This window comes from Engraulis encrasicolus, chromosome 19, assembly GCF_034702125.1.
Source record: "Engraulis encrasicolus isolate BLACKSEA-1 chromosome 19, IST_EnEncr_1.0, whole genome shotgun sequence".
Lineage (NCBI taxonomy): Eukaryota > Metazoa > Chordata > Actinopteri > Clupeiformes > Engraulidae > Engraulis > Engraulis encrasicolus.
Window position 1 is genome coordinate 17,682,725 of NC_085875.1, and position 15,000 is coordinate 17,697,724.

Here is a 15,000-nt window from a genome sequence, read left to right on the forward strand (position 1 = left end):
ATGGCCAGTCCAGCCCTGCTAGCATCCCCTCTCAGTATATTTGTTAACGCTTCACTTTACGGGACAGTTATCATTCGTAATTACTGTGTACTTTCTGAGTAACAACAGGGTACACTGGGCAAAATAGGCTTGTATCCGGAGATATTTTGACTGGATATGTTTTATGACACGCGGCATATTCGGACCAGATTTCGACCATTTCCCGACTTTTCAAGAATCCGTGAAAATCTTGGCATATTTTGACTCCGGAATTGTGTTTGGTGAATACGGAGATATTTTGACTGGATACCGGTATTTTGAATGACGTGTGCTGCCAATCGCATTGAATAGAATGTTGGCCCTCCCTCTGCCGTTATGATTATGAAGCTCTGCGTGGCAGCCCGCCGCTTCCTATCTGGATTTCTGTCATACGTTAGTTGGCAGCATCTTTATCACAGACTTTCCAGAAATCTGTCGCAGACTTGTTAAGCCATCAAAAAACCTTATTTAGTTCTAGCTCTAGGCTATGGGACTATGAGAGGACTCCGAGACGGTGTCCAAGTGAGATGGCTGGCGAGGTTGTTCGAGGTCATTTCATGATGAGGATGGACCAGACTTTCTGAGGTAAGTTGAAGTAACAGATTAGAGGAACATACGGTGTATTGTCTTAAAGTAGCTCTAGATCAAAATTAAAGCATGCCTGAATATTGTAATGTTTAACTTTCCTAATGTTTTCTGACTGACCGTATAGCTAACTTGCTAACTAACCAGCGCCTTGTACTGTCCACTAAACAAGGACGGTTATCTTAGCATGTTAGCTAGCCTAGCTTTTTCGGTCTGGTAGGCAGATGTTAACGTTAGCTAGTTAGCTAGCCTGCCACCACCTAAAAATACTAAACCTTTGGGCAAGTGATACGGTGTCACGAATGAATGTATGCATAGACGTTTTACTGACATTGGATATATGACGTCGGATATCTGCAGGGGCTAGATTTTGAAATTACGACAACATTTGGTAACCTGCTACATTTTAACTAGCTAGGAGGAGACTAATATTTGGTTACAGATTTGTTTGACATAAAGCTTATTTTCCGTGATATCTAAAAGTTAATGACATCATGGACACTTGTGTCTGAATGTCGCACACAACTAAGTTATCACCTTGTATAGTCTTGAAAGTGTGGCTGTATTGTTCTAATATATGATTTGTCCCCCTTGACCAAGCGAAAAACACACACTCTCAATTGCCTTTCTGTAAGATAAGAGATGGTCACAGCATGTGTCGTTATGAACGGGGCAGAGGTAAAGAAGCCCCCTCCGATGTTATTTGACAGAACAGGAGTATGCCCTGTCGTTGCTCTTAATCCAATGCACACATAGAGCTAGAGACTTCTGTGCCAGAAAGAAGAGAACGAGAAATTGTGAATTTAAGAATGTGTTTTGTTATAGGGTAATTGATGACATCGTATGGATGACATGATGCCCATCTAGGAGTGTGTGTGTGTGTGTGTGTGTGTGTGTGTGTGTGTGTGTGTGTGTGTGTGTGAGAGAGAGAGAGAGAGAGAGAGAGAATGTGTAAGACTGATGATGTGTATAAGGCCTCTGCATGTTTTGGTTTTGTATTTGTGTATTTATGTAAGCTGATAAACACCTTAATTTTGTTTGGAATTAGGCCTAACATGATAAAAAGTACTTCACTCTATTCTACATCCGCAGCTCCATGAATGTCATGAGACACTCCAGGAGACGGTGGTTGCAATGCATTATCAACACCCCGCAACCCCAACCCTCCAATGGAACCCAGAACCCTCCGGAGTTCCTCAGGACCTGTCGGTAATATATTTGACTGCATGTTTTAAGGGAAAGAAAATGATCTAGACTTTACATGTGCAATTTCCATTTTAACCATCTCAAATAACCCTGAGGTTCTCATCGTCAAACTAGAGAAAACATCAGTAAGGTTCAGGCTGTCTTTTACAGATAAGGTACTTTATTCACTGTATTACTAAGCACTTTATTCATCCTGTGGGAAATTCAAGAAACAATTGTCCACTGTTTGTAACAGTATTTTTTAGCCAATTTGGATTGGAGCCAATTTTGGTCCCCTAGGGGAAATTCTTTCTCTGCATTTATCCCATTTCGGCTAGTGAATCACATTGAAATTTCTTAGCATAACAATATGTGATTGTGTTATCTTTTTTTTTTTCATCAAGAATGAGTGAGGCGAACACATCGTGCGTTGGAGGAAGAGTTGCAGTGACGACTTGGACCACAGGCCAGGTAAACAGGTTTACTCTGAGCATGTCAGCCCATACTTCTGTGATCAAAGTGCTATTAATAGAGAAAGATGTAATGCAACCAGAGGAACATATATATGTTGATGAGTACACTCCTGTTGAAAAAGTAATATTTTGAACAATATTTCAATAAACACACAAGTTATTTCCAAAATGACCATAGAGTAAGTGTAATACAACATCTTTTCAGCTTACTGCAGAAAAGTAAGGTCAATAGTATAACTTGAATGACATATTTGTCCATTGTTCTGAAATTATGCTGGTGCAAAGGTGAGTACACCCCTATGTTAAACTGTCTATGGAGGGGCCGTGTTGGCCCGAATCTTCACGAATTTGAAAGATTAAAAGGGAGGTCATCGCTGTGCATTTCATCCTTGCCTTACATTGAACTTTTACATTTCGAGTCTGGACCTAGCTAAACAAGATGTATATGAGATTTGAATGAAATCCTATGGAGAGTATCATGATCTGATGATGTTCAGTAGTCACAGTACATGTTAACAAGCATGTTTCTAGTGGTGAAATTCAGCTTCCTACTGCGGACGGCATCGGTACAGGTCCGAAACATTTCGGTTCTACTACCATTCTTGACTTTCAGCATGAGGCACTTTTCTTTCTACAAATCACTTTTTACCACCACACATGCTTGACACCATCTACTGATGCAAAATTGTTTATCATGGTCTCATCAGAGTCAAACAGACTAAGGATATGGGATATGGAACCATGTACTGTGATCTAATGACACCATGATAAACAAATTAGCTTTAGATCAGTGGTTCTCAACCTTTTTTGAGCAAACGCCCCCTTGGACTCATCACAAGCCTCCAAACACCCCCCTGACCCTATCATAAGCCTGGTCACGCCCCCTCACCTCCCCCTACCTAGTATCAGCTGTATCCTTCTCAACAAAGAAAAGTGCCCATGCTTGAAGTCAAGCATGGTAGTGAGAGTTGCACGGTTTGGGGCTGTGTGGATGCCATCAACAGGAGGAAGCTGAATTTCACCAAAAGAAACATGCTTGTCGACATGTACTGTGACTACTGAAGCAGATCATGATACATACTCTCCACATGATTTCATTCAAATCTCACACACATCTATTTTGGCCTGGTGGGGACTCATAATGTAAAAGTTCAATGTAAGGCAAGGATGAAACACACACAACGATGACCTCCCTTTAAATCCATTTCAATTTCAAGACGTTTTGGGCCAGCACGCCCCTTCTCAGACAGTTTAACATAGCATAATTGCACAAAAAAATGGACAAATATGTCATTCAAGTTATACTACTGACCTTACTTTTCTGCCATAATATGAAAACATTTTTGTATTACACTTACTCTATAATCATTTTGGGAACAACTTATGTGTTTTTAAAAAATATATATATTACCGGTATTCACAATGTTACTTTTCAACAGGGGTGTAGTCATTATTGCCGTGCACTGTATATTTGGATCACCATTACACGTTTAGTCATAAAGTAATGAAAACTTGTGTACAGCATTGTATGTTTTCTGTTCAGCTGTAGATTACCTAATAGTGACGAGTTCACCAATGCCATCATCCAGGCTAGTAAGGATTCTGGGTAGAGCTGGGGACCAGAGAGTTTACTCATAACTCATTTATGTGATTATGATGTATAAAAAAGACTAACTCAGTTTCTTTCTGTCTCGCAGAAGCCTGAAATAGATTCTTTGAGAATCTTAAAAGTCAAACAACTGGGCCTTGTGGGGAAGACTGATGACGTGAGAAAAAAAGGAAAAATTTGATGGGCAGACGTGAGCGGGTAGGTAAAACCACAACTACCAACCCCATCATACAACTGCCATCACTTTCTTTTGTCACTACTTCACTTCAGGGGGCAATTAGCCAATATCCCCTTTCTTTCTTCCGAGTACTATTGTTAGTTTTTAGAATGACCGCATTTGGTACAAGGTATTTGCAAATGGGCAGCCAACACTAAAGGTCTGTTTTGACTCCTCCGTCAGGCCCTACCATGGAGCATATGGCAGGGCACTCGTTTGCAATGCGACCGACCCGGGTTCAATTCCTGGCCTGGGTCCTTTGCCAGCCCTTCCCCATCTCTCTCTCCCAACTTGCTTCCTGTCATCATCTGCACTGTACTGTCATTATGAAGACAATAATATCTTTTTTAAAAAAGACTCCTCCATCAGTTGGGGGACACATACTGTCAGTGGGGGGGCAGTGGCAGATCGCGAACAATTCAAACTGGGAGAACTATACGTTGATCGCGGCAAGGGGTCTATTCAGCGCTAAAAGGGAGGGCGTGGTGACTGTTTGGGTACTTGATCTGCCGTTACCCTGCTGACAGTACGTGTCCTCCAACTAAAGGACTAGTCTAAACCAGGCTTAAGAGATGCAAGCATAAGGAAATGTGGGGGGGACCATAGTTTTAAAACACGTGGTTTGGGGGAACCATGGTTTATGGCAAATAGTGTATCAAAGTTAAATAGTAGAACCATGGTTAATTTTTGTAAGGGATATTACTATGACAGCTACTGTACTCCTGTGGATAAACCACAATTGAACTATGCTTGGTTGATCTGCTGGATAATCTTGTGAAAATCCTGCTGTATTATCTCATGTGACCAGTTCTTTGGCATGTTCATGGTAAACAAGCATGAGTGTGGGTTTTGAACTGTACATATTTTTTTAATGTTTAACACATTGTTTAAAACTGCCCAATTTTTTTGTTGCTTTTCAAGCAGTGGTGCTGGTGGCGCAGGATGTCCTGGAGGAGGACGACCTTGACTACCTCAAAGGAGCTGATTCTAGCCTTGTGCCTGATGGGGAATGCACATTTGTTGTGCTCTGTCTGAGATGGAGAAGTGTGCGCCTTGCTGGCGTACTTCAATTGATGCCAGCAAGCCCAGCCAGCGAGTGACCGATAGTGGCCGGTTCTCCCTTTGTGACCTCCCCCCCCTTCTGCGGCCGACAAAGCTTGAAATATGATTAAATGTAAATGTAAAATAAGCAATTAAAGAAAGAACATTCAACAAAATAATTGTCTGTTATAATATGATTTTAGCTGGGATTTAGCAGTAATTTAAAGTTGGCCTAATTGTTGTTTTGCAGTAGATTTGTGTCTTATTATATTATGTTGAAAGAAGTATACTGCCTTACAAAGGCAAAGTGCAGTAACCAATTACCGTAGGTTCATTCTGAAAATGTGTTCATTCTGAAAATGATTTTCATAACACCTCCTTTATCTTGTGACTAAGAGTTATGGTCAAAATGTGCCCTGTTTTACAAATATTGCTATGTCAAATTTGCAGTAACTACAATATCCAACCTACCAAGTCTTTGAAGGCATTCTTTCCCCTCAGTTTCATTGTTGGCACTGCTGTTTACCTTTTGTAGGGCAGTTTAACCTAACGTCAGCATAAGTAATTTCGGCAACTTTGGCAACATCACAGATGTGGCAACATGCCCGTCACATGTTAGCCTGGGAAATCCTCAGCTTCCACAATCGTTTCGATCTGAAAGACAATCTCACTCGTGATTAGGATGGTAACCAGGCAAGACTAAGTTGTAATAGGCCTAAGTAATAGAATATAAAGCTTTTTTTGTCATTATACAAAGTATTCTGAGATTTGAGCTTCCCTGCAAGGTGCACAGTCGTTTATAGATGAACATTGTCCAGTAAGTGCGAGTTCATTGTTGTAACAACTTTGGGGAAGAAGCTAAAAACACCTAGCGTGATAAAGGCATGTACATAAATGCCTGTGAAATCAATTTATTGCCTGGTCGTAGGAGGTATGGGTCGTCCCATGCCTCACAGATCCGGAGATATACAACTACAAGAATGGAACACATCCGTGGGAGTATCTGCATCAAATACGTGAAGCACGTGCCATATCAGGTGAGAAAACGGCATCCGGATTTGTCTCATGTCGAAACTGTCCCATTCCGAGATTCGGATATGCTCCATATATGAAAATTGGCACCAGCGTATCAGTACCGTATCTATCAATATATCTCCGTATATTATAAATATCCAGAAATATCTTCATACAAACATCCCCGGAAACAGAGCCTTTTTGCCCAGTGGTAGCAGAGAGAAGTTACATGGTATCTAACGGGTAAAAAGGGGATAATTACAAAGTAAGTACTTTTATTTGGGTAACAACAGGGTAACAGAGAGAAGTTAGATGATTAGATAGTTAGAAAATATTCAACAGTTTCAGAGTAATTCTTCAGATATGTCTAATACATGGTATTTTCTTTGTAATTACCCCCCTTTTTACCCGTTAGATACCATGTAACTCATTTCCCCATCCTCCCCCATCTCTCTCTCCCACTCACTTCCTGTCTCCATCTCACATGTGTCCAATAAATGCACGAAAAAAGGAAATACTGTATGTCTTCACTATGTTACCTTTGCACTTCAGGCATACCTTATACATTGGACAAAACGTATCGTAAATGATAAAAAAGTAATAGCCCAGCTACGTTGTCAGATGTACGTTTGACTATAGTACCTTTGCACTCCAGGGCCTTGACATAACTAATAGTTTTCAACTGTGTTGAACTGAAAATTGTGCAAGAAATTCCCAAACCATTCATTGTGGTAACTGTACCATTGATTGGACCATTTTATTTACTCTTTATTTCCTTGTGTGTGGATGAAAGAGTTTGTGTGGTTGCCCTTTGAATGAATACCAAATCAACACATTTGGGGGAAAATCCCAGCTATTTTGTTGGGTGCATGCCTGATTATGCTACCTTTGCACTGTAGCCCCTGTCGGAAAAGGCCCTTCAGTAGCTTCTTGCAGTGCTGGCAGACGGTGGGGCGTGTGTAGGAGTGGATGACGAATGTATGTGGCACTTTGACTTTGGACATCAGGATCTTGTCCAGCTCGATGGGACGCCCAATGTACGACTGGGAGTTGGACCTTCCTCTTCCGGGAAATTCAGGGGCGGTCTTCTGATGAGGACAAGAGCAGAATTATATACCTACTATTAGTAAAAGGTATTAATATCACTTTTATTTCATTGCAGTTTATTGTATTTAATTTTTTCTCTTTTACTGTTAAATGCTTTGCTCCTACTTGGTATTTAAATATGCTACGTATATACATTAATAGGAGAAGAGCAGTGAGCATGAATTAGAGAAGCTTGATGCACAGCTGTATAGCTAAGCTGACATGTCAAAAACCATGTCCAAAGCATTCAGTTGTTCAGTTTTTGAATGATCTGAATCCAGGAATAACCGATTGTCAGATTGTGTCCCTTTCAGCAAACTCAGACCTGTGAGCATTTTCTGCATATACGTGAACGCTCCAAAATGTACCCAGACCCCTCGGATCTGGGAGACCTTTAATGATGTGGTCTCAGTATGATTCGCTTAATGAGTCTTGACAAGTTACCAGGGCTGTAGTCAAGTCCACCTTTGTAGAGTCCAAGACAAGTCCAAGACCAGTACTAGTCAAGTCCGAGACAAGTCCGAGTCCAAAGAGGTTCGAGTCCGAGACAAGACCGAGTCCAAAAAGATTCGAGTCCAAGTCAAGTCCGAGTCACATGTCGGTCAGTGTTTGACAATGAAAAGGATTAATGTCAATAGTGTGAACCTTAGAAGATAACCTATATGGCATGGATGTGAAGACAAAACGTGTTTGTTATTGGATTTCAAGCTCCACTTTACAATCTCTGATGGCCAGTGTTCTAAACAAAACTTAATGACAGACCCGGCGAGTCCAAAAGCCTAATTTGGCAAGACCATTGTCCAAACAATACCGAGTCCGAGACAAGTCCAAGTCCATAAAAAAACGGACTTGAGACCGGACTCGGGCCGAGTCCGGACTCGAGTACTACAGCCGTGCAAGTTACACTTGTGACTAGAGCTCCAGAGGACCAGGTGTGATCAAAAAGAGGACTCACTCGTTATAAAAGTCTAACGGAACCAGACAGAGCAGCCAGTTCTTTCTGAAATAATATGAACAAAAACAGAACTGAGTCTTTTTGCTGTTGATTCACTTTTTGGTCCACTTAACTGACTTCAGTTGCTGTGAAAATACCTACCTAGCTGTGAAAATACCCAAAGGATTCATCATGAGATACTGTAGCAACACATCATTATTATGAAGTAACACATTTGTAACTAGAAGCACTCAGAGAGCGCAGACCTCCGCCAAGGAAGCTTGATATAACATTTGACTATGTTACACCCTAAGACTTTCCAACATGATCTCCAAAAATTCCGTGCTCCTGGACACGGATGTTAAGGGCACAAAATCCGTGTCCAGGAGCACGGATTTTGCCAAAATTCTGTGCTCCTGGACACGGAATTGTTTTCCGTGACGGACATAGATAAGTGCTCTCTCTATAGGCTACTCCTATAACTCTATGTTTCCTCAGGATTTTTCTCAAAAAAAACATTTCCTACTGACAGGTTAGGGTTAGGGATTGTTTTGGTCTGGGCACAGCTAGTTTTCTTTCATTCATTATATGAATTTGATAGCCTAGCAACCAACTGGAAAAGGTATTTCTCAAAAATATGTCTTTAATGACAGGTTATAGTTAGGGAATGTTTTGGTCAGGGCACAACTTAAATTGCTATAGCATTATTTTGTTTAGAATTAGCATTTGGTATGTATTTTCTAATGATAGAGTTACACAGAGCTGTGGTAATAGCCTGTAGAAAGCACTTCCGTGTGCCCATCACGGAAAACAATTCCGTGTCCAGGAGCACGGAAAGCAATTCTGTGTCCAGAAGCACGGAATTTTGGCAAAATCCTTGCTCCTGGACACGGATTTCGTGTCCTTAACATCCATGTCCAGGAGCACGGAATTTTTGGAGATCAGGCTGGACTTTCTGCCTTCTTTTTGTGGAGTCCCCGCAATTCAATTTCTGGTCACTAAGGGCGTCTAGATATATAGGCCAGCAATGGTGAAGAATCTTTTAAAAAGTCCTGGTTCTGGTTCGTGTTCCAAATCAGGATCACCACCAAAATTTAATCAACTTTTTGAGTTATCCTGCTGACAAAGAAACAGACAAACAGAAAGACAAACAAACAGACAGACAGACAAACCAACGTGACTGAAAACAACCTCCTTGGCAGAGGTAACACAACTTTGCCTCAAAATATCACACCATCTGAGGAAAACTGAAAAACAGGCACATAAAGCAAATGGCAGCTGTTGGATGCTGTGGAATATTAATGAAGACAACAGCCCTTTTCCATTAATATAAAAGCTAACACTATTATTCACTACACCTTGATATACAGCCATTCACACTTCTGCCCTTGCGTTTTCCCTCTCCTTAAGTGCAATAGCACAATATTTGTCGCCAAACATAACTATGCAGGTCCTACCAACAACACTTTGCTATGTCAGTCAAGCATGGCGAGTGTGTGTGTGTGTGTGTGTGTGTGTGTGTGTGTGTGTGTGTGTGTGTGTGTGTGTGTGTGTGTGTGTGTGTGTGTGTGTGTGTGTGTCTGTGTGTGTGTGTGAGAGAGAGAGAGAGAGAGAGAGAGAGAGAGAGAGATAGAGAGAGAGAGAGAGAGAGAGAGAGAGAGAGAGAGAGAGACAGAGAGAGCGAGAGAGTTGCAGTGTGTGTGTGTGTGTGTGTGTGTGTGTGTGTGTGTGTGTGTGTGTGTGTGTGTGTGTGTGTGTGTGTGTGTGTGTGTGTGTGTGTGTGTGTGTGTGTGTGTGTGTGTGTGTGTGTGTGTAAAGAAAACACATTTAAATGGAGGCCCTCTTTAATGTGTTAGTGATTGACATGGAGGTGGATTTTGGTTCTCCCCCGCGGTGAGCGTATCTGACATCTCACAGGTGTGTGTAATCAACTGTTCGATACGCTCAGTAGAAAGCAGCAGGATTGATCGTCTCTGCGTGAGAGAAGGCGAGGCCCTAAAATGGCCTCATTACCCAACCTCAGGCCTCTGCAACACAGGCTCCACTCAACCTCCCCACACTCCTGTTTCTATAAACGCCTTTTCCAGGAGATTTTCTGGCAACATACTTTTTTTTAACGAAATCTCTACAATTGTTCCAGGATCTTGAAATATTCTCCTTCTTTAGAACCCTTTCAGGTGCAGATTTCTTTTTCTAGATCTTCATAAGAGAAAAAGGAATCTTTCTTTTTTCATTGACATGTTTCCATGTGGCTTGACTGGTCTTGAAACCAACAGTGATAAGTTGATGTCCAAGATGAGTAGAAAAAGCAAAACCACACCACCTATTCCACTCCCTAAACATTACTTAATTATTAAAGTGTATAGTATTTTGCCAAACTGTATCTGCATATTAATTAGAATACATTTGCTACCCATGCTATTGTTTTCTGAGTTAGCTTTTAGTCTTGTACTTTCAGACATTTGTAGTTAAAAGTGCAACTTTAAAACTCCTGCAACTTGGCCTCTAAAAATTCTGTAATGTTTTTCCGATGATGTTTTTCCACAGCTCTGTGGCGGCATCTCTCTTTCTCTCGCTCTCTTTCTCTCGCTCTCTCTCTACTTATCTGCCATGGCAATTGCCATAGCAGTTGATTCACAGTTTCCTCCAGCAAATTAAAATGAGACTCCCGGTTGTTACTTCACTAAAGTTGTCAAAATTAGCACTGAAATCTAGCGACGATAAAGAGATTCACCCAAACATTCTGTCATCTCAAAACAGCTTGCGTCGCATCACCGCACCCAAATTGACTTTGTAGCTTCAACACTAGTGTATACTGTAGATAAGTCAACCACAATAAATATTTTAGAGCAAGCAATTACTCGAGTTAGAACTATTTGAATAGTTGAATAAAACATTGTGAAATGTAATAGTTCAATAACAATGTTCTAGTATAATTTTGCACATTACTGTTGCATGTGTAGTGGGAGCTTTCACTAATCGTGTCATCAACACACACGCTATAAAGAAGTATTTATTTTCCAGTGAATCATATTAACAGCTCATTCAATGTAACATCAAATAAACTGGGTATGAGAGCAGCACATACCTCTATGCTGGGGCTCACTGGAGACTGGAGGATGGATCCAGAGCATGTACGTGACAGGGAGAAACACAAGAGAGAGATCACATCATTCGTCATAACTTCCTGAAATCTAAATAAATAACTTCTTTACATTTTATTGAGTGAAGTGCCACAAATGAATACATGTTGCAACACAAGTTTTCATGTGACAATGCAACTAGTTACTGTTTAAATTCCTGCAACTGTTTAAATTCCTTAAAAATGGTAGCAGGAGGGGACGGCCAATGTGGTATACAGCGATGGGCATCCTTTATCAACCATTCTGATACACAAACGAAGGTCTAAACAAGGTACTGTATAAAAATCACCCCATCAAAACATGAAGATGAAAGAGAGCTCTGACCAGCAATGTGTCAGATCATGAACGTGTGACCCTTGGGCTGCAAATTCAATTCTTGACTAGTCTTGGCTATCGCAACCACATACCTAGCTCTTTCAAGCTGAGCTTGAGCTTGACCAACCTTCATGCAAAATGATTTCTCAGAGAGGTTAAAATCAGTGACTGTGTCCCTGCTCCCCTAAAATTTGAGAACACTGAAATGGCAAAGAATGCCAGATGTCTTGGTCACGAAATTTGGTCACAGAAAATATAGACGGGTCCACGCTACCTTGTCCTCTCAAAAAACAAAAACATCTTAACATTGTGTTTGTGAAGACTGTCATTCATCCAAGTCATGCATCTGTAAGCAGCTGGACTTTCTCTTTGAGTTTGAAGAAGTTTCACACCTTGTCCCAGCAGAACTGAACTGAACTTAACTGAACTGAATCGAAGAGCGAACTGTCCTCAGGTTTAAATGATTTAGTAATATTTTTAGCAGTTTTTTCCCAGAATTCATGCTATCCATTCACAACTGTTATCTTTTTCACAAGTTTGTATGTACCACCACCACCACCAAGTATTCATTATGACTGGGAAAACTGCACTTTTCATACAAGAAAAGACGGTTCTTCTCTATGTCCAACATTTTTAGCTGCAAAACTGTACTTTGGTCATACTAGTAAATATTAGTTTATTATTTAGTAAATATTCATGAAAAGATCAAATTTGGCAATAGGCAGCAGCGTTTCAATACGCAACATAGCTGCAATATCTACTCTGGCCACCATCCTACACTGAGCACCTTTAAGAAGAAGTCAAATTGCAGACAGATGAACTCTTTGGATAATGTAAACATTGTGGTTTTCTTACGGGGCTGCGGCAGGGCCTCACCAGTAAGGCGTCATCAGAGGCGGTGGGGGAGGGTTCAGCAGAGATGGAGCGGGTGTGGGTCAGGCCAGTGAGGGACACGTTGGACAGCCTACGCTTGCGGATCCCACTGCAGTTGTTGGGGATCTTGAAGGCACAGCGCTTGTGGTAGTTCAGCCCACAGCCTTGTGGCAAAAACAGAGACAGACAGACAGACAGACAGACAGACAGACAGAAAGAAAGAAAGAAAGAAAGAAAGAAAGAAAGAAAGAAAGAAAGAAAGAAAGAAAGAAAGAAAGAAAGAAAGAAAGAAAGAAAGAAAGAAAGAAAGAAAGAAAGAGAGTGAGTTAGGACAGGGGGATGACATGCCCATTTCTAAAGCTTTTCTTAAATCAATGTAGCCATGCAGTATAAATGTGTGAGACCTTCTACAATGACATAACAGTGCTCAGCAAGACACACACACAGAATTAAAGTGACAAACTGATGAAAATAAACGGGTCACAAAGGACACTGAGAGACATGCGAGAGCGAGAGGCTGACAAAGACAATAATGTAGGCATGTGTCAGTGTGTTCTCAGAGAGACAAGAATAAAAATCTGCCCACTGCCAATTCCCAAGTGTAAAAAAAGTTTTACTGATGTTTTTAGCCTGACCTGAAAAATGTCCATAGAGGCAGCATCTCTAACATCCCATGGGAGACCATTCGATAATATGGGCACACCAAAAGCAAATGCTCAATGTCCTTCTGATTTCTTTAGAACTGAAGGGACATTAATGCCTCTTTTCCACTGCTGTTTCCGGATAGGTCTATAGCTCGACACAACACGTCTCGGCCGCCACTTTTTGCTTTACGATTGAGCTGTGTCGTGACTATTTGAAAAGCAAAAAGTGATGGCCGAGTGTCGAGGTGTAGGTCTGCACGAAAACCGGCAGTGGAAAAGAGGCATAAGAGGACCTGCAGGACCTCGCTTAGATAGGCTGGAACTACATTGCGTAATGTTCTGTAAACAAGAGGAGTGATTTTGAAATCAGCCCTTGTGCTGGCAGCCAGTGGAGAGATGCTAGAATAAGTGTAATATTAATGTATTAATATTAATGCTGTCGTTAAGCAATCTTTCTGTTGATGCCAATTTCACACTGGCTCAGAAAGATAAGTCTGTCTGATGCATGGAGGAGTTATCTTTCCATGTTTTTACATACATTGCAAGTACAGTGTATACGGTTTGATTGGCTGATGGATCCATCACTGCATAGGTGTTTTTTTGGGGATGGTGGCTGAAACATGTAATGACATCAAGTCAAGGAAATGGCCAAACATAATTGTTCAAAATGTTTTATATTTTATGTTAGTATGACATTATTATGACTCGTATTTTATTTTTGTAATACATAATTTTTCCTATAATATTATTACCCCAAGCAAAAGCCAAAGTCCGCTTGAAAGTCACTGCAGTCGAAATTGAACATTTCTGAAGATTTCAGCAGAGCGAATGACGCCAGTGGAATTAATGAAGCCACAGTGCATTTTGAGATTGCCCTATGCAAACTTAATGAGATCTGTCAGTGGATGGAAACAGTGTGAAATTACATTAATTATACTTTGCTGACACTTTTTTCAAGTACAGGATATTGGCCTATTTGTTACAAATTGTAACTTACAATACCTGGATCAGTGTGCTCAAGTGCATTGCCTTATGCCACGCCACGGCTGCCCCCAAAGAGCAATATTGCTCTTTGACAGCTCTTGTGTGATGAAACTTGAATCTTTATTTCATTTTTATAAATGGCAACGCTTCGATCCAACAGAAACGTTGCCGTTTATAAAAATAAAATAAAGTTTATATTTTTGGAGCTAATGCCTAGTGTGCGGGCCACTTGATCACACTGTCTAGCACTTTTTGTCTGGCACCTGGATAACAGCTTTGTGGATGTGCGCACCCCAACCTCCAAACGCTTCGACAGCTCTTACCTTCACACTTGAGGCCCTGTCGGACCAGGCCCCACAGCATCTCTCCACAGTGGTCGCAGAAGGCCGGCGCTCGGTACGAGTGCACAAAGAGAGCATGTGGCCGGATCTGAAAGTCCTCCACTGTGGCAGAGGCTAGAGAAAACACAGACACAAGCGATAAACATATTAGTACAGTTACAAATAAATACCAATAAATCTTTAGAATTCCCATCCTACAGCACCAACATGTATGAGTGGATCCTATCCAAATGTACTGCTCATACGAGCAAAATGTGATGCTGTGTTCTAATGTCCACTGTTGCTGCAAAAGATGAACAAGTTATCAAAACCAATGGAACAAATATGGTGGCGGCAATAAACTGCCCTCCTGCCCCCTTCCAGATTACAGTAACATTTTGTTCTGATCGAGGCGCATATGTGCATTTCCATTCAGATTGAGTTTCTGATCAAGAATCCATCATATTTACTTTTCTGTGTTAAAAGCAAACATTCAGTGACAAGTCCCTCTTCATTTCTCCCCAACACCATGGCAGGTTCTGGAGAGAAAACTCGAGCC

The 15,000-nt window shown here is 41.1% G+C and overlaps 1 protein-coding gene across 1 annotated transcript in view; it reads right to left on the reverse strand.

Annotated features, from left to right (window-relative positions):
• Positions 1–15,000, reverse strand: part of prkd1 (protein kinase D1) — an 82,800-nt gene that overhangs the window by 24,609 nt on the left and 43,191 nt on the right. Inside the window, exons 3-6 of the mRNA XM_063183731.1 lie at positions 14,445–14,576; positions 12,497–12,657; positions 11,251–11,274; positions 7,029–7,230 (exon numbers count right to left, since the gene is read on the reverse strand). Coding sequence (XP_063039801.1) covers positions 7,029–7,230; positions 11,251–11,274; positions 12,497–12,657; positions 14,445–14,576 — 519 coding nt within the window. The remainder of the gene's footprint in view (positions 1–7,028; positions 7,231–11,250; positions 11,275–12,496; positions 12,658–14,444; positions 14,577–15,000) is intronic.